The sequence below is a fragment of the Grammomys surdaster genome, unplaced genomic scaffold (assembly GCF_004785775.1).
Source record: "Grammomys surdaster isolate TR1022 unplaced genomic scaffold, NIH_TR_1.0 310, whole genome shotgun sequence".
Classification (NCBI taxonomy): Eukaryota; Metazoa; Chordata; class Mammalia; order Rodentia; family Muridae; genus Grammomys; species Grammomys surdaster.
Window position 1 is genome coordinate 2,164,605 of NW_021604729.1, and position 19,934 is coordinate 2,184,538.

The 19,934-nt window shown below is 49.6% G+C and overlaps 1 protein-coding gene across 3 annotated transcripts in view; it reads right to left on the minus strand.

Moving 5' to 3' along the window:
* Ahnak (AHNAK nucleoprotein) overlaps positions 1 to 17,716 on the minus strand; it is an 80,894-nt gene extending 63,178 nt beyond the window's left edge. For 2 of the 3 annotated variants that reach the window (XR_003712668.1, XM_028777460.1), the window contains exons 1-4: positions 17,569 to 17,716; positions 7,093 to 7,197; positions 6,600 to 6,756; positions 5,988 to 6,175 (exon numbers count right to left, since the gene is read on the minus strand). Coding sequence is in view for 2 of the 3 variants with exons in the window: in XM_028777460.1 (XP_028633293.1) it covers positions 5,988 to 6,175; positions 6,600 to 6,756 (345 nt within the window). In the remaining variant the exon portion in view is untranslated. Of the gene's footprint in view, positions 1 to 584; positions 5,125 to 5,987; positions 6,176 to 6,599; positions 6,757 to 7,092; positions 7,198 to 17,568 lie in introns of all 3 variants that reach the window. The other variant, XM_028777459.1, reaches the window with a different exon arrangement.
* Positions 17,717 to 19,934: the final 2,218 nt, after the last annotated feature.

Genomic DNA, 19,934 nt, shown 5'->3' on the forward strand with positions numbered 1-19,934 from the left:
GCCTTTCAACTTTGCATCAGGACATTCCAGATCAACATCAGGCACTTTCACATCCACATTTGGCCCTTTGACATCAACCTGAGGACCTCTGAGATCAGCTTCCATTTCTGGCACAGAAGCATCTATCTCTCCTTTCAGTTTGGGCCCCTTCAAATTCAAGTCCACATCAGGCATGGAGATCTTGGGAGCCTTGATATTCAACTTGGGCATCTTAAATTTGGAGCCTTTCAGTTTTCCTTCTGGACCCTCAATATCCAAGTCGGGAACATCAATGTCTACCTTGGGTCCTGAGACATCAATGTCAGCCTTAGGCAGGTTCACATCTACTTCTGGGCCCTCTCCTTTGAAGCCAGGCATGCTGAACTTAGGCATTTTCATCTTGGGCATCTTCAGGTGCCAGTCTGGACCATGGACATCCACATCTGGAGCATTGATGTCCACTTTGGGGCCTTTGATGTCCACATCTGGCACTTTCATTTCACCTTCTATCTTGGGCACTGCCACATCCATGTCCCCCTTGACTTTGGGGCCTTTCAGGTGTAAATCTACATCAGGCATGGAGATCTTAGGAGCCTTGAAGTGCATGTCAGGCATCTTGAACTTGGGACCCTTCAGCTTCCCTTCTGGACATTCAATATCAATATCACCAACATCCACATCAACATTAGGACCTTTCAAATCTCCCTCCACTTTTGGAAGAGAAACATCTGCACTACTTTTCAGCTTAGGTCCTTTCAAATTAAGCCCAACATCAGGCATAGATATTTTATGTGTCTGTATATTCATGCTTGGCATCTTGAACTTGGGACCCTTTAGTTTCCCTTCTGGACCTTCAATATTCACATCTGGGACATCAATGTCCACCTTGGGTCCTGAGACATCAATGTCAGCCTTGGGCAGATTCACATCCACTTCTGAACCTTCTCCTTTGAAGCCAGGCATGCTGAACTTGGGCATTTTTATCTTAGGCATCTTCAGGTGCCAATCTGGGCCATGAACTTCCACATCTGGTGCCTCTACTTTGGGGCCTTTGATGTCAACAGTAGGAGCTTTTATTTCTCCTCCCACTTTTGGAACTGAGGCATCATATTCTGCTTTTACCTTAGGGCCTTTCAAATTCAAGCTGACATCTGGCATGGATATCTTCTGAGGCTTTATGTTCATTTCTGGCATCTTAAATTTTGGACCTTTTAGTTTTGTATCTGGGCCTTCAATATTTACATCTGGAACATCAATGTCTACCTTGGGTCCTGAAACATCAATGTTGGCCTTAGGGATATCTACTTCTGGGCCCTCTCCTTTGAAGCCAGGCATACTGAACTTGGGCATTTTCATCTTAGGCATCTTAAGCTGCCAGTCTGGGCCATGAACCTCAACATCTGGAGCATCAATGCCAACTTTGGGCCCTTTAATGTCCACATCTGGCACTTTTATTTCACCCTCTACCTCAGGCAATGATGCATCCACATCTGCTTTTCCTTTGGGCCCCTTAATATTCAAGTCCACATCAGGCATGGAGATCTTGGGGGCTTTGAAGTGCATGTCAGGCATCTTAAACTTTGGGCCCTTCAGCTTCCCTTCTGGTCCCTCGATGCTCACATCTGGGGCCTCAATATCAACTTTGGGTCCTGACACATCAATGTCAGCCTTAGGCAGGTTCACATCCACTTCTGGGCCCTCTGCTTTGAAGCCAGGCATACTGAACTTGGGCGTTTTCATCTTGGGCATCTTCAGGTGCCAGTCTGGGCCCTGCACATCCACATCTGGAGCATTGATGTCCATTTTGGGGCCTTTGATGTCCACATCTGGCACTTTTACTTCACCTTCTATCTTAGGTACTGTCATATCCATGTCCCCTTTGACTTTGGGGCCTTTCGTGTTTAAGTCCACATCTGGCATTGAAATCTTTGGGGCTTTGAAGTGCATGTCAGGCATCTTAAACTTGGGGCCTTTCAGCTTCCCTTCTGGTCCCTCGATGTTCACATCTGGGGCCTCAATATCAACTTTAGGTCCTGAGACATCAATAGTAGCCTTAGGCAGGCTCACATCCACATCTGGGCCCTCACCTTTGAGAGTAGGCATACTGAACTTGGGCATTTTCATCTTTGGCATCTTCAGGCTCCAGTCTTGGCCCTGTCCATCCACTTTTGGTGCTTTAATATCTATATGTGGACCTTTAATGTCCACATCTGGAACTTTCATCTCTCCCTCTATTTTTGGCGCAGATATGTCTAGATCTCCTTTCATTTTGGATCCTTTGAGTTCCATGTCCACATCTGGTAGAGACACCTTTGGAGCCTTGAAGTGCATCTCAGGCATCTTAAATTTGGGGCCTTTCAATTTCCCTTCTGGTCCCTCAAGGTTCAAATCTGGAGCACTAATATCTAGCTTTGGTACAGAGATGTCCACATCAGCCTTGGGCATCCTCACATCCAACTCTGGGCCTTCTCCTTTGAGACTAGGCATGCTGAATTTGGGCATTTTAATCTTTGGCATTTTCAAGTTCCAATCAGGACCATGAACATCAATGTCTGGAGCACTGACATCTACTTTGGGACCTTTCAAGTCTCCTTCCAGCTTTGGCATTGTGACATCATATTCTCCTTTTACCTTGGGACCTTTCATATGCAAATCCACATCAGGCACAGAGATCTTTGGGGCCTTGATGTTCATCTCAGGCATCTTCAGCTTAGGACCCTTCAGCTTTCCCTCAGGTCCTTCAGCGTTCACATCCGGAACTTTGACATCCACCGTGGGTCCTGAGACATCAATGTCAGCCTTCCGGAGATTCACCTCCACTTCTGGGCTCTCTGCCTTGAAGCCTGGCATTCCAAACTTGGGCATTTTTATCTTTGGCATCTTCATATTCCATTCAGGACCTTGAACATCCACATTTGGAACATCAATGTCCACTTTAGCACTTTTAAGTTCAACATCAGGAACTTTAATCTCACCTTCTGCCCTTGGTACTGTGACATCATATTCTCCCTTTACACTGGGGCCTTTTAAGTGTAAGTCCACATCTGGCATGGAAATCTTTGGAGCTCTGATATTCATTTCAGGCATTTTAAACTTATGCCCTTTCAACTTCCCTTCTGGTCCTTCAGTGCTTATATCTGGAGCACTGACCTCCACCTTAGGCCCAGAAATGCCGATGTCAGCCTTGGGCAGGTTCACATCCACTTCTGGGCATTCTGCTTTGAACCCTGGCACACTGAATTTGGGCATTTTCATCTTGGGAATCTTCAGGTCTGGGCCATGAACATCCACTTGTGGGGTGTCAATGTCCACTTTGGGGCCTTTCAGTTCTCCCTCAAGCTTTGGTGTTGTTACATCATACTCTCCCTTCACCTTTGGCCCTTTGACATGCAGATCCACATCAGGCATAGAAATCTTTGGAGTCTTGACACTTACTTCAGGAAGATTAATGTCAGGGCCTTTAAGTTTGCCACCCAGACCCTCCATGTTGACATTTGGAGCTTCTACATTGACCTTAGGCCCTGAAATACTGATATCTCCTTTGGGCAGAGTAACATTTACATCTGGGCCTTCTCCTCTGACTCCTGGGATGCTGAACTTGGGCATCTTCAAGTTCCATTCTGGACCATGAACTTCCACATCTGGGGCACGGATGTCCATTTTGGGACCTTTGACATCAACTTCAGGACCTTTAGCTTTCCCTTCTACTTTGGGGAGAATGACATCTACACCCCCTTTCCCTTTAGGTGTAGCTACATTTAAGTCTACATCTGCCATGGAAATCCTACAGGTCCCTATTTTTCCAGAAGGGCTGCTGAGCTTGGGACCTGTCAAGGTACCCTCTAAGTCTGGTGTCTCTATGTCCACTCTGGAGCCTTTAACTGCCACCTGAGGGCCTTTAACATCACCTTTCACCTCGGGAGTAGATACCTTCATATTTCCTTTTAGTTTACAGGACCCAAGGCTCAGATCCACATCCTGCATGGAGATTTTAGGTTTCTGGATAATCATTTCAGGAGTCTTGACTTTAGTACCCTTCATTTTCCCTTCAAGCCCACCAGTAGCAATCTCAGGCAGATTGACATCCCCAGAGATCCCAGGAAGGGTCACTTCACCTGTGGGCAGTGCCACATCAAGGCCAACTCCCTCTCCCTTTGAACCTGATGCAGAGAATTTAGGGACTTTCATCTTGGGCACATTCAGTTTGCCCCCTAGCCCATGAACTTCAACATCAGGGCTTCCAACTTCTACACTGGGACCAGTGATGCTGCCCTCAATTTTGGAAGCACAGGCATCCATTCCTATGTTCCCTTGCAGCTTGGTACCTTTCAGGCCTAAGTCACCCTCAAGTGATGGCCCAGTGATTTGGGGACCCTTCAGCTTCCCCTCAAGCCCCTCGATATTGACAGAGGAGGTACTTACTTCCAGATGAGGAGCCTGGGTGTTTTCCCCAATAGCCAAGCTTGGCTTGTCACCCTTGTGTCCCACAGAGAATTCAGGTGCAGAAACATTTAGCCCTACCTCTGGTATCTGACCCTCCAGGCCTGCTGAGACACCAAATTTTGGCATCTTCATGGTAGGAATTTTAATTTTCCCAATATCACCACTCTGGAGGGATGGGCCCTGAACCTCTACAGAGCCAGCCCCAAGAGAAGACGAAACGTCCACTCCTGGAGCTTGGATCCCTCCTTTGCCACCCAAGTCCAAGCCTTTTGCTTTGACATTGACATCTAGGCTTCCCACCTTTGCCCCAGGCACAGTGACCTGGAATTTTGAGTGGCCAGCACCTTCAAGCTCTGGTCCTGACGCAGAAATGGCACCTGCCTGAATATCCACAGCAGAGCCTGTGGTTGGAGAGGAGGGCAGTCGGATCACTGTTTTCCCGGGCTGGGTTTCCACGTCTGTGTTGGAGATTTCAGTCACTTCATGCCTTGGTATCTTGATCATGAACTCAGGGCTGCTGATGTCAATGTCCTTTACTCCTTCCCGACCGGTCACATCCACAGTGTAGGCTGTAACCCTTCTGGTCACTGTGATGGTACGGCTTTGGGTCTCCCCAAGGTCCCCTTCTACTCCATCCTCCGACCTCAGGCGTGGCTTGATCTTTGTGGTGTAGATGCGCTGGTAGTCCTCATCATCCCCGCTCTGCAGAAAGACACGCCCGGCAGAGGTTGCAGCAAAGTCTGCCTGAATCGGCAGATGCTGGGCTGCAGCCCAGTCGACAACAGAGTTGCCTGTTTCCCAAAGGTGTTCAGACCATAACGGAGGTCTAGAGAGCCTCCTAGGGCAGAACACAGGGCACTGAAGAAAGGGGTTAACAGTCATATCATAAGAGGAAAACAGAAATTATTTGGGAGAAAATTCTTATAAGCAAAAGTCACGGCAAGGTTAGGAAATAGGTAGATTCCTTGACTATGTTGCCCAGGAAGAGGCCCTACCACCCAGTGATAGTTCAAAGAAACCTGTTCCAGGGACCCATCCCAATCAGGCCCTTTATCTTTCAATTCTCAGCTCACTGGCTTGTTTAAGGAGCCTCTCAGGAGCCTTTGCACACTGGAAAGCATTTGTTAAACCTAATGGCTTGGCTGTGATTGGGTAATACTTTCACTTTGAGTACACATGGTTTATTCAATAAGCAAGCCATTAGGAGTAAAGAAGCCCTTCCCGCAAGCATTGTGCTGTTCATCAGCTCACTCATGGAATGTAGAGAGGCAGGTTGAACACCAGTGAAGTCATTTCAGAGTACAGCAGCTAACCTTCCTCTTGGCACCTAAGCCCTCACTGCTTGAATTGTTTCTCACACCACGGCATAGTCTTAAGAAATTGAAGGAATACTATAATTGTAGGAACAAAATCAGCCACATGCCACATATAAACAGGAAGAAATCAACGGAGAGAAGTCACAAGAGAATGTAGAAGGTGAAAGAAGGAAGGCTCAGGAAGTGAGGCCAAAAAGCCATCAGGATCATGGGGGAGCTCTGAACAAAGGTGGGTCACTAGGTACTCACCAGAACCACCTCAGAGCTACGGGAACTGAAGACTTCATGGGTCCAGGTCTGTCCAGGCTCAGGGGAACGGTCCCCTTTACGGTGCAACTTCAACCCAACAGTGTGATGCCCCATGGTATTCAGCAACTGGGTCACCTCACCAGACTGTAGGTTGTCAAAGTAGATGGTGGCACCCACAATCTGGTCCCCTAAGTAAGGGAGTACAACAATCAAGTAAAGACCCACAGGTCTCAAGAAAGTACCACATAACAGTCACTAAAACTGACTTTCCTTTAGCTTCATGAATACCATGCAGACACAGTATTGCCCACTCAAGTACAGATGAGGAAACTGAATGGAAAGACCAACTATTTTACACATAGCTGCAGAATTGGTGAGGAGCACAGAATCAGATCTGAAGATAAGATCTGTCTCCAAAACTCCACATGACTACCTCCCCTGAGATTCACAAGCAAGGCACAGAGCAGCAAGGGACAGGGCTTGGGTACTGACCTTCCTTATGTTGTTGGACCCAGGCCTTCCAGTCATTTGGTCATTTTTGCCTGCCCCCCTACCTCCCACTCTTCCCCCTCTCACCCCTCAGTGCCCAGTCATTATCCTAGGGAGACTCACCCTCCTTGACCACCCCAGTGCGGGCCGCAGGGGAGTTCTGCATCACCTCCTGTACAAAGACTCCATCATCCCTCTGGGCAATGGTCAGCCCATGGGAGCCACTGCCCTGCCAGTTAGGCAGCAGCAGCTCCCGGGTTGTCTCTTCCTCCTTCTCCATCTGGGATGAGGTGAAAAAAACAGAGCTCTGGTCACGGGGACATGGAGGGTGGAAAGGCATGAGAGCCACAGATCTTCAGTGCTGTGCACAGCCATGGGCTAGAGCCCAAGCTCCATGCACCTGCTCCCTCAGCCCGGCTCACCTGGGGGTCCCTGGGGGACAGATGATCTGTTCCATGTTTTTCCACTGTGGAAGTTCTCATGATACACAATAAAGAAGACAGAAAAGGGGAAACCCGCCCTTTGATCCACCCATGGCACAGGTCCAAACGCTGCACCATGTGTCTAGCATGCCCCATCCTATCCTCTGTACCTTTGCACCATCCCACCTACTAACCTTTGCAGGACTCGGTTCAGGAGCAAACGCCTTGCCAGGAGCCCGCCCCTCCTTCTTCTCTTTCTGTATCAGTCGCTCTGTCTTTGGGAATCTTGGTCACACAACCTAGGAAAAATTTCACCATGATATTCACCCTCAGCCTCTCAAAACCTCAGTGAGCTACCACCCAAATGACAGATGAATACTGAACCCCAGGGCTGGCCAAAATTCCGGTCCCCACTACAGTCAGTAACTACAGGACTCTGAAGCCCATTGCTACAGAAAATGAGGTTAAAGGAAAGTGGACTAGGTTTCTAACAATGGCTGCATCCTCCCAGCTCCAGGACTCTTGCCAAGGAACTGTAACTTCTTTGAACCTATGTTTCTTTGTCTGTGAACATGGAAATAGTAAGAGTTCCGTGCAGACTGAAGGAACTAAGACAGCAGCTGGCCCTAGAAGGTTCCACACAACACCCATGTTCATCAGTCTCTCGAATAACTGGTCCCACAGTCACTAACAGAGACTGAGACACTGAAAGGCCCACTTGCCTGGAGTGCACACAAAGAGGTTGACGATCGATGTAGATGTTTCTGTGGGTCTTTCCGCTATGCTACATTTAGTCTATACCTCTTCACGAATGTGAGACTGTTCTCTAAGCACAGAGAGTGGTGTCCACCACAGTGACAGTGACTCAGCTTACTATCTATAGCCTGGCCCCCAGGATCAAAAGGAACCCTTACCCACTGGAAGTTCAATAAGCCATGCTCCTGCTGGTGGCCTAAACAAAGACAATCCCATCCCCACCAGACTCCCAAAGCCAAAAGCTCAGCTTGGGCCCCTAGTTAGTCAATGCATTGTGGCTGCCCACACTGGACCCTAAGATAGACACCATAGGCGAAGGCATCCCTCCTTGCCACAGGATGAGCTATCAGCTGCAGAGGTACCCTGGGAAAGCACTCAGCAGGACGGTGGGTATGGCAATGGGTTACAGCCACCCACACGAAATACCACTGGCAGTCATCTAAAAGCATACCTGTGAAACTGTGTGAAGGACTCTATAAATTGTGGTGAGCCTCACCCAAAGCCCCACCCTAAAACTGTTTACAGCCAGAAATTAGTCAACAATCATAAATACATGTATACTGATCACCTCCTGTATGTCCGAGTCTATACTAGATGTTGCAAAGGAAATCAGCCAGGGACAAACACAACCCAGCCCAGCACTTAATTGTACACTGCATTAGATTGTTACCTCCCAACACGTCTGCATCCTCGAGACATTTATTAAATGCACTCCCTGTGCCAGATATGGAAATTTAAAAGACTTAGAGTCCTACCTCTGTACAAATGATAAACAAGGGACTCTGGGGGTGACCAACTGGGCTCCACAGAGTTCCAGAAGTCTTAAGAGGCACCTCAGGGAATGAAATATAAACCAGGCTTCCAAGGTGCTGGAGCTAGCTAGCCTCTAGAATGGGATGGTGGCCCAGTCTCAGGCAGAAACCAACAAAAGATAAACACACACAAAACAAACAAAAACAACCAACAACCTAGATCACCACACCTGTTCTCAAACTTGGCAAACTCATAAACACAATGTTTACCGTGGGCCTACTTAACAGCACAAGCGCTGGCTAGAGGGGAAGGGAAGACAAGAGAGAAGCCTGCTGGTGCAGGTTTGAGCTAGGGAAACACCCCCTCTCTTCCCAGCAGGCAGAAGAAGCTTTTTTAAGAGGAAAGCCACACTGACTCTTCACAACTTGAAACTGGCACTGTCTGGTCTGCCCTCTCCCGGACCAATACTGAGAAGCCAGACTAGAAGTCAGAATCCCAGCAGAAAGACGAAAGTAAATGTCTCAAGCTCAAACACCTAAGAACTGAAGCTACCCCTTCAAGTTTCCTAGTACCCGGCTTCCTCCTTGTGCAGGGCCCCTTGCTCAGCCAAACATCCTGGTGCTGAGCCAGCAGAGGAGAAAGAGAGCCAGCTCACTCTCACCCACATGGTGGCCCCACCCTGCCTCCTTCCACGGTGAGTCACTGCAGTCTGCAACAGCTCCAGACATGCATAGGGTCACGCCTAAAACCTAGTCAACGCAATGCCTCTAGACCAGGCTCCCAAGTGCCAGAGGGGCTAGGACTTCCCAGTTTCCCTTCTCTCAATTGAGCCCTAAGATAAGGGTCCTTAGATGCCAAAAGCACTGAGGACCAATCTGGACTCCTATATGCTTCACTCAGTAGGTTACTGAGAGAAGTCATTTTGAAAGCTCTCAACCACTGCAAACAGGAACCACCAGATTCGTGCTACAAGTTGGTCCTACCCAAGTGGGTCTTGGATACTCTGTTACTAGCCAAGAAGGACTCCCTTCTCAACATACATAGTCCCGAAAGCCATGGGATGCAGATGAGAGAGTGGAGGCCATGGTGGCAACAAGCTTTGTTTTCTATATCTGGGCGACAGCTCTTGGTCTGTCCTCCACTAATGGAGCCTGTAGCCAGTCCAGATGTTCCTCCCACTCCTCCCATACAGGTTAAATCAAGCCTCCAGGTAAATCAAAAAGGTCTTTGGGGGTTGGGAGAATTCTTCACAATTCAGTCACTCATCACAAGCCTTTGGGGCTTGAAAAGAGTCACAAGTGAACTGCTAACTTAGTAGCCACGCTATTTAAATTTAAATGGATTAGCCCAGCATGGTGGTACACACCTATAATCTCAGCACTCAAGTGGGAAAGCCAGGAGATCAAGAGTTTAAGGCTGGCCTGAGCTATAGCACAAGTTCAGTGCCAGCCTGGGCTACAGAGAACCGGTCTCCAAAAGCCAAAAATAAAATAATTTAAAATAATTTAAGGCAGGTAATTAAATTACTGTTCTCTCTCTCTCTCTCTCTCTCTCTCTCTTACACACACACACAAAGGGGAAAAAAGATGAGAAATGACTCAGTGGTGAAGAATGCTTGCTGCTCTTCCCAAGAACCTGAATTTAGCTCCCAGCAGCCAAGTCAGGTGACTCACGACCATGTATAATTCCAGCTCCAGGGAATCCCATGCCCTCTGACTTCCATGTATACCTCCACATATGTGGCGCACACTCACACAAGCAAACATGTGTATACATAAATAAGCACTTAAACTACTTTTGTTTTTAATTGTATGTGTTTGTATATATGTGCATATGTGTACCTGACTGCAAGTGCCTATGAGATCAGGAGGTTGAATTCCCCTGGAACTGGAATTACAGGTGGTTGTTAAGAGACCCAACATAGGTTCAAAACTTGGGTCCTCTGAAAGAATAGTACTCTTAACCACCAAGCCATCACTCCAGCCCTGTGGGGTCTTTTGCTTTGGTCTTTAGCTTTTTGAGACAGGGATTCATATTGTTCAAGCTGATCTCAGCTTTGTAGCTGAGAATGACCTTGAACATTTTGATCCTCATGCCTCCACCTTCCCAGTTCTGAGAGTTAAGAGGTGTTCTGCCATGCCTGGCTTAAAGTTAAAAATGTAATGCCATTAGACACATTACAGGTGCCTAACAGCCACTGCCACATTTAGACAGCAAAATCTCTACGGTAGCATCCCAGAGGACAGCACTGGCTGCTACCCACATACAGGGAAAGGAAGGTACACAGAGCCTAGAATAGGGAAATGTTAGAACCCTAGAATTCAGGCCTGCTAGCTCCAGTCCTATGGCCCAATAGAGATGAGCGTGTTATCCTTTGTGATGGGAAAAGGCAAGGTTGGAGTGGAGAACCCCTAAGACAGAGGGCTGCATGGAGAACAGAGGACTGAGGTAGTGAGAATAGTCTAAGTCAAAAAAAGAAAGTACTCAGAGATAGAGCACGATTCTGGCCAAATGCGATAACAGAATGCCCCTTCTGCAATTCAATATCACACACACACAAAAGAAAATATGTGCAGCAAAAATACATGTGCCTACTACCACAGGGGCTGAGCAGATCCAGAGGATTTCCAAAAGCAGAGAGTTCTAGCAACAGTGACCGCCAGAAGAGCATTCTCTCCCCTCTGTCCTCAGGGAACTAGGCCTTTCTTCCCCACAGTTGAGAGGCAGGGCAATTGCTGCTCTGCAGCAACAGCTTCTCTCTCTCTCTCTCTCTCTCTCTCTCTCTCTCTCTCTCTCTCTCTCTCTCTCTCTCTCTCTCTCTCCCAAGCTAAGCCCTAGGGCCTCAATAGCTGAATGGGCCAAACCTGAAGACAAGGCTTGCACCAGAAGGGCACATGGAGTGGACCTGCGTAGCACAACCTGCACATAGAACACTCAGGGAAGAAAGAAGTACTCCACCTACATTAGGGAGGATCTCAGTAACTGAACCTTCCATCACTGCTGCACCTACATGCTCTAACTAACCAGCTATACCATGGGACACAGAGTTTCCATCCCAAGAACATAATGATTCCAGCTAGGATTAGAGATCTCCACTAGAAGAAAAGCCCTGACACTTCTAACCAGGTGAGGGGTTGGATAGTCAGAGAAGAGAGACACACCCAGAAAGACGATATATATACTGTCATAAACACTCCCCTAAGAGAAGGAACTCAGACACTGAGCCAGCAACCAGGCAGTATACACTAGCCGGTACGAGGTCCCTGACACAGCAGAGGATTACCTGGTCTGGCCTCAGTGAGAAAAGACACATCTAACCCTCAAGAGACTTGAGGCCACCGGGTGGTGGTGGCGCACGCCTTTAATCCCAGCACTTGGGAGGCAGAGGCAGGTGGATTTCTGAGTTCGAGAGTTCGAAGCTAGCCTGGTCTACGGAGTGAGTTCCAGGACAGCCAGGGCTACACAGAGAAACCCTGTCTCGAAAAACCAAAAAGAAAAAAAAAAAAGAGACTTGAGGCCCCCGGGGAGTGGGAAGTCTGGCAGGGTGGGGGATAGGGGAGGGTGGGGGCATCCTCTTGGCGACTGAAGAGGAGGAATGGGATGAGGAACTGTCAGAAGACAAGAATGGACTGGGAGAGAGATAATGACTGGATTTTAAAAAATAAGATTGAAGATAATTTTTTTTAAAAAATGTTTTCACCAAGAAAGAGACGGAGAGAAGAAATTCTGCAGAACTCTGCCTGCCAGGACTGTGCCACTGATATCCCCTTCTTAGGGTCTCATCTCATGAACAAATAATCCTATGGGGATGAATTAACAACATTATTTTAGGAATATGGAGACAAGCCCCAGTCCAACAGTCTTCATCCAAGCAAAGAGACCAAGACACAAATATACATATAGGATGAGACACGTGGGAAGCCATAGAGAGAGACCCATAAGGGAAACAAACACCCAGAAGCAAGTCCAGTGCTGGAGCAGGAGAGAGTGAGCCAGAGGGAAGTACCCACCAGAAGAGGGCAAGAAGCCTCGCCCTGCTCTTACATTCCACCAGCCTTATGATGGCCCCACCTAGGCAGAGTTGTAGGTACCCCGGGCCCAGCATCTAAGGAACCTTTATTCTGAGTCTCTTTGAGGCTGTGTCCCCAAAAGGCAGGAATCTCAAGCTTTTCAAAAGCCTGAACACTCCAGAACTTAGTTCTGGATTTCTCTTGGGCTAATACATGGAAGACAAGAGATGCTTTTCTTTCTAGCACTCAACCTGAGTTGGCTCAACAGAACCCCCATGGTAGAAGGGAACTGACACCTGCAAGTTGTCCTCAAACATTTAACATGTGGCAAAGTATGAAGACGCACACACATGCGTACACAAAAAAACCACATTTATAACAAAACAAGAAAAATTACAAACATTTAGCACAGATGGGCATAATGGTGCACACTTGTAATACAAACACTTAAGAAGCTGAGCCAGGAGGATCACTGCACGTTCTAGCCCATCCTAGGCTATATAATGAATTCAAGGATAGCCTTGACTACATAAGGTCCTGTCAAAAACAAACAAAAAACTTTACAGGAGTGAACCTTGTGACTCTTGCCACCAAGAATCCTCAGGAGGCGGAGACAAGGATATCTAAAGTTTTAGGCCAATGTGGATACTTAAGTAGTCGCAAAATGGGGCCCTTTCCACTTACAGGAGGGAACAAGCAAAGAGAACTAAACCAACAAGACCCAGATGTCTTGGATATTGGAGGAATATTCAGGGAAAGACACACATACATTAAACACATGCAGAAGCTCACAGAGACTCTTGTCAGCCCCATCTCCCACCTTTTCTGGCTTAGGAAAGCTTTATGGCTCGCAGCAAAAATCTGCCACCTGTCCACCTGGTACTCAGATCCCTGGATGTGCACCTTCCTCTATGTCTGTACCTACCTTTGAGGGTCAACCATGCTACCATAACTACCAGAAGGAAGTTTTACCAGCCTCCTTTAGCATCCCCTTCCCCAGCAGCCCCTCCCCACCATGATGGTTTTCTTGCTCACTGATAGCCATAACCAGACCCATAACTGCTTTTGGCTTCCACCTCTCCTCTTTACTCTGGCCACACACATTTCCCCCCACACACACACAACTCTTTAAAACAAGTCACAAGCCCCAAAGCTCTAAATTCTCACTTCCAGCAAGAAGGGAGAGTCCCTCTCCCTCCTCTAGCTAAGGGGCTCTCCACCTCTTCTAGTGATAGAGACTGAAGACAGCATTGTATTACCCAGTGGGAACTTCCCCATCAGGGCACACCACCAGGGAAAAAATGGCCTTAGACAGGACTTCTGGGATTAAGACACCAATTTTGAGGGCAATGTCCTATGGTTAGGGAACCTGAGGGAGAAGTATGTTGTTACCTTGTGGGTTAGATTACAGTTTAGACTATACCCTGTGCCCCACCCAGCTCCCTAGTAAGTGCTGCATGTTCGCCCTCCAGTGGTCAAGTCATGTAGCAAAAAGATTCAGAGCCAGGTCTTCAAACAGTGGCTGCAATGCTCCCTCCCACCCCCAGCCTAGCCAGGACACGTAGCCAGGATCAGCTCCAGGCACTTCCCCTTCCCCCAGAACCTCCGCTCCAGGCCCCAGGGACCAGGCAGGATGCCGCTCCCTGACAGGCCGTATGCAATGCTTTGCCCAGCTCAACCTCCATCTGTGGGGACTATACTCCCAAGACTGCCCTATCCTCCTTGAGGGCCCCTAGACACAAACTTCAAGGCCTGGACCTGTACAGGACAAAGGAGCTCACTTCAGCTCATAACTGCAGTCTCTGTACATTGACACCCTACAGTAGTCAGTCATTGCCTCTGCCCTCCAAGTCCCAGAAGGCTAAAAGAGGAGACAGGTTTACCACAGTGTGAGAGCCCCATGAATAGCCAACAGGACATCCTCTCACAAGCAATAACACAAACTTCACTGAAAGTGAATAACGACTCCTGTAACTGTAACAGTGACAGACCCAAAACCAATTATTTGAGCTTTAGCCCCAGCAGAAACTGGGGCTAGGAGAGAGAAAGGGGGAGCTTCATCAAAGTACACAGACATTTCCGAAGAAACATTCTGTGATACCATCCCCCCATTCCAACACTTTTTGGACACACTCAGACATGGATGATCAAGAAGGCTTTGGAAGCCAGGCAGATGATCCAGTGGTCAAATCAAGGAACTGCAAGTTCCTAGGAGCCTAGCTGAAGCCTGAAGGGGCCCAGGTGTATTGCACATTCTAAATTGGCAACCGCCTCCCTTCCTCTAACCTAAGTGAATATAAGCACGTGGTCAACCCAGCTCCAAGGAGAGAAACTTGGGGGCGTCCAGGCAAAGATTTCTTCAGAAGTCAGACTAGCTCTCCCAGTTTGTCTCTCTTGTCTGTCTCCAGGCAGTTCCCAAGTTCTGAAAAAGGTAGTGACCACACCCCAGTGCCCAACACACTCCTCCACCCCCACAGCTTTACTCCAACCCCTCAAACCAGCTCCTCAGGCTCAGAGTGGTGTGCTCTGCCAGAACCCTACAGACAGTTCCAAGTGGAGCATAAGAGTCTGGTAGTGGAGCATGAGGCCTAGTAGGCTCTGAACCTCTAAGTAGAGCCTCTCTAGGCCTGAAGTGAGCTGGGGCCCCATAGCTCATTCCCTGTCCTTAACTAACGCTACTTTTCTTCTTCTTCCACGGAGTCCCTGGTCCACTGTCTCTCTTGTCCTTTCCTGGACTTGGAGCTGTGGAGTGCTAGGCCCAGACCCTCTGTATCGCTGCTGACCTCCATGCCATTAGCACCAAGCTTTGGATGACTCACATGCCTGTCTCTCTGAATGTCCTGGTTCTCTTCAAAATGTCCCTGTGCATAATGTCTTAGGGGCAAGAGCTTTAGAAAGGAGTTTAGACATCTTCCAGATGTCATCCCTATCAGCACCCAGGCCCCTGAGGCTTTTACTAGCTCAGCTCCCATGTTCCCAGTTCCTTTCCCACACTTTCCTTGCCCTATAGCTCAGCTCAAACCAAGGAAGTGTCCCTTAAATGAGGGGTTTCCTTCTACTGCACAATCTGCACACTCTACAGACCAGATACAGACCTGCAACACCCCCCCACCCCCCATCACCCCGTAGTTTTTCAAGTTAAGAAAAGGAAGCTACTGGTTCATTCAGCTTGGGAAGAGGAAAAGAGACCCACCCTACCCCAGGGACTTCTCTAATAGGACAGGACCAAAACAGTTCTACTCACCTAAACTATTCTCAGTGTGGGTAGAGACCCTAAACAATGCCCACAGCATCTTCCTGTGTGCCCTCCACTCTCCTAGTCACCTCTGAGGACAGCAGCCAGCTGAATCATTGGATCTTGTGAACTCATCCCAACATCTATTATATGTTAGGTTGCTGTTAGGAGAGGGGTGCAGTAAGGTGGTCCCTGACATTGCTAAAGTTTAAGGGCAAACTGTTTCAAAACCATTTGTAGGGAGTCCAGAGGTGTTCTGGTAACAGAAGTAGACCTCTGGGTCCTTCTTCTCCTGGGAATTCCAAGTCACTCCCCAAGGACCCCCAACTATCCCCGGAAGCTTTTCTACAAATCCCCTCCACAGAACAGGGACACTGAGAATAATACAAGTACCCCGAAACACCGCGTGTCCTCAGAGACAGCCTAGGGCCACACCCTGCCAAACCAGGGTGCCAACCCAGACATCATGCACACAATCTTCTGTGGTCACACTGTGCAGAAGTGACAGAATGTGCAGGCAAGCACACCACATACACACACACACACACACACACACACACCAGGGACACTACGTTGTCAGGGCTCCATTTTACTTGAAGGATATCCCCGGGTCCCCCCTAAGAGTCTTCTAGTGCTCATCCCCACGTACAGCTAGCCCTGCTGCCAACCCAGTGCCACCAAGGTTCTGCTCCCCTCAAACCCGCCCTGGCACTGCAAGGGGCTCCGGCCAGAGGAGGCCCAGGCTCCCACACACTGCACATCCCCTCCCTGCATGGGAAAGCCTTACATAACAGCTCTCTGCACACACCCTAAGCGTGCAAGCCTTTCCAACCCCTCAGTAGGATCTTGCCCCCCGCCCTCTCCGCTGGCGTGCACTGCAAAAGTGGAGAGTTCCAAAGAGAGCAGTGAATTTCTTCACCTACGCCCAGTGCTCCGGCCCCCACCGCCTACACACGGCCCCTTCCCCCTCCCCTTTGCCCCTCATCCCCCCACCCCCGAATTCTGGTTTGAATTAGTCACCGGCTCCAACCACTACATTCCTCAGGCTGCTGGAATCCAGCCAGGCGCTGGGGCGGGGGCCATCCCGCCCGGACGAGTTTGGGAGTGGGGTGGGGTAGGAAGAAAGTACCGCCCCTAGAAGGAGCAAGGGAGGTTCTCGGGACTGTGTCGATTGCACAGCCCCCCCCCCCGCGCCCACCCCAGCACAGGAATCTCCCTAATTATGTCCCCCACCCCCCTCTCCCACCCATCCCACAGGGAGGCACGCTGCAAACTTCCAGGCTCCGACGCCCTGGAGAAAGAAGGGAATTTTCTGGATCTGGGAACACGGAGGGGCAAGACTAGGGCGGGGCAGCTGAAGGGGAGCTGTTGAAGTCGCCGCTAAGAGCCAGAAAGGGAGAGGCTGGTGGTACAGAGCAGGGTGGGGCCGAGGGGACTCCGGAGAGATGGAGGTGTGGGGAGCCGCAAAGGACAGCAGAAGGGGCACGTGGTGCAGGGGCGCAGGAGGGGCGATTGGGATCTTGGAAAACTTCTCCAGTAAACATGGAATAGGAACCCAGTAGTGCTCTGAGACACCGCCCAAAGAGAGGGGGGTGGGTCAGGGACCACCAGACCTGGAACGCCCTATAGTGCAGTTGGGACGACAATTCACCCTGGTGAAAAAACTAAGGCGCAGCAAAGCACACTTAGAAGCGATTTTCTAACTTAGTTAAACTTGGCCCAAACTCCGGAGAAAGCTTTACTCCCGAAACGTGACGCGTCGCCTGTCCCGGCGGCCGCAGGCGGCCAGGTTTGCTCCAAACTGTTGGAACCCTCGTAATGACACTACCGCAAATATACCTCGTCCGAGTCCCTCCCTCCCCTGGTCGCCCGTACCCGAGCCCCACACCTCACCTCCCAGCGCTTCACTTCCCTACCTGTGGGCTCAGCCCCAGGACGCAGCCATAGCCGGCGAAGGGCCCGAGGTCGCAGTGCTGTGACTGCTGGCGACGGCGAGCCCCAGTCGGGGCGGGTCTGGCAGGGCGGACAGTGCAGTCCCCGCGGCAGAGCTGCTCCAAGTGGCCGGGCCCCCGCGCGCGGAGGCGGCTCTTGTAACTCGGGCGGGTCTGCCCCGAGCTGTGGGGAGAGGGCGGGGCCGGGCGGGGCCCGAATAGGGCTGGGACCCGAGAGCGAGACTAACACTGAAGCCACCCTGGAATGGGCTAGTGAAAGGAGAACGTTGAGGGGGCTCAGGGACAACGTTGAGGGGCCTCAGGGACTAGGAGGCGTCGCCTTTTCCCCTTCCTTATCCCATTTATTGCTCTTGTCCTGAGTCTGGATCTTCCCACCTCATTTTAAACAGTGTACATGTCTTCACCAGCAAGAAATTCCTGGAAGCACGCAAGGATAGAGGCTCACCCTCACAGCTGGAATCCAGCATCAACCTATTCTCCAGAAGAGCCAAGAAACTCAGATGATTCAACCTCGACCTCCAACCTCCACACAGACCTTTGAGCTTTCTCTCAAGTTCAGATACATTAGTCCCAGGCCCCAGCCTCCTCTCGCAGTTCCCAAGCTTCTTGCAGCCTCGCCCATTTCTCGGCTTCAGGCTTTCTCTCTTCTCTATCTACAGAACACACTGACTCTTAATTAAGACTTAAATCCGACCCCTAGGAACGGAGTCACCTACGCACCACACCACGGTCCTGTTCATCATTGCAGCGACCAGCCAGGCCTGCAGCCATTAGATGAGCCACGGAACTAACAGCTCACCCTCTTCCGTAAACCCTGTCCCCTATGCCTTTTGGGTGTTTTATTTCGGGAAGGGAGCACCGACTGTGTAACCCCGGCTGTCCTAGAACTGGTTAGAACCTGATAACCCTACAGATTCGCCTGCCTCGGCCTGCCTGGAATTAAAGGCATGAACCACTATGCCCCAGTAGGCTTGAGGAACCCAAGGTCCAGCTTTTTCTTTGCCCCCCCGTCCTTCTACCCCCTCACAGCTCCTCCCTCATATTTCCATTTGCAAGTTGCTGGGCTCCCCAATTTACAGCCATTTCCCACAGCCACGTCTAACTATTTGTGGATTTTATTAAATGCTTAATGATGGGGTTACAGCGATCTTCTGGCTACCTCCCCCCTCCACACCTCCTTTTTTCTTCTTCTCTATGAGTTCTACCCTCTCTGGCAGATGGCTACCCAACTGCCCACTCCAGTTTCTCTTCCTTTCCAAATGCCCCAAGAGAACTCAAGCTGGAGAACTGAGACATTGGCCTGAGGCAGGAGCACCTTCGCTCCAAGATCATGAGTGGGCTGGGGCTGAGACCAGCCCTGCCCTGTCCTCTGAAATGGCAAACATGTTTACAGGCTAAAAATATCAGCCAAGTCTACTGCCAGCCCTGGGGGCTGTGTCCAGGTCCAGTTACCACACAGGGTACAGGCGATGGGGGGAGGGAGACAACAGAAGAGAGTGATAGAGAACAGACACAGATATAAAGGACACACCAGGGTGGAGAAATGTAGGTAGAAATTCAGACAGGCAAGGACATGCAAGGACAGGCAAAGCAGAGACTTGGCTACTAACATTCATATCTCTCTCTCTCTCTCTCCCTCTCTCTCTCTCTCTCTCTCTCTCTCTCTCTCTCTCTCTCCTCAAACCCACTAAACATCACAAACACACTGTCAACAGGCTCAACCCCCCCCCCATCCAAAATCCACTCCTTTCCCAGTAGTCACTAGGGTGAACTCATAGTGAGTTCCGCCACCCAGAGATACAAAGTGAGGATCAGGCCAAAACACATTTCAAAAAATAAAACTCAGCCGGGCGGTGGTGGCGCACGCCTTTAATCCCAGCACTCGGGAGGCAGAGGCAGGCGGATTTCTGAGTTCGAGACCAGCCTGGTCTACAGAGTGAGTTCCAGGACAGCCAGGGCTATACAGAGAAACCCTGTCTCGAAAAACCAAAAAAAAAAAAAAAATAAAAAAAAATAAAACTCAAGAGCCAGTCATTTCTTTCTTTTATTTAGTGTGCAGGATCATGTGGCAGTCAAGGGACAACTTGTGGGAATCTGTTCTCCCCTTCCACTGAGATCGAAGAGGTCATGAGGCTTGGTGGCAGCCACCTGCACAGGGTGAGTCATCTCTTAGCCCTCAATCATGGCTTACTGCAACAGGGTCTTACATTGTAGCCCAGGCTGTTCTGGAACTCACAACGTAGGCTTGGTTGTCCTCAAATGTACAACAATTCTGCCTTAGCCTCTCAAACACTGAGATTATAAGTGTTCACCGCATCAAGACATGTTAT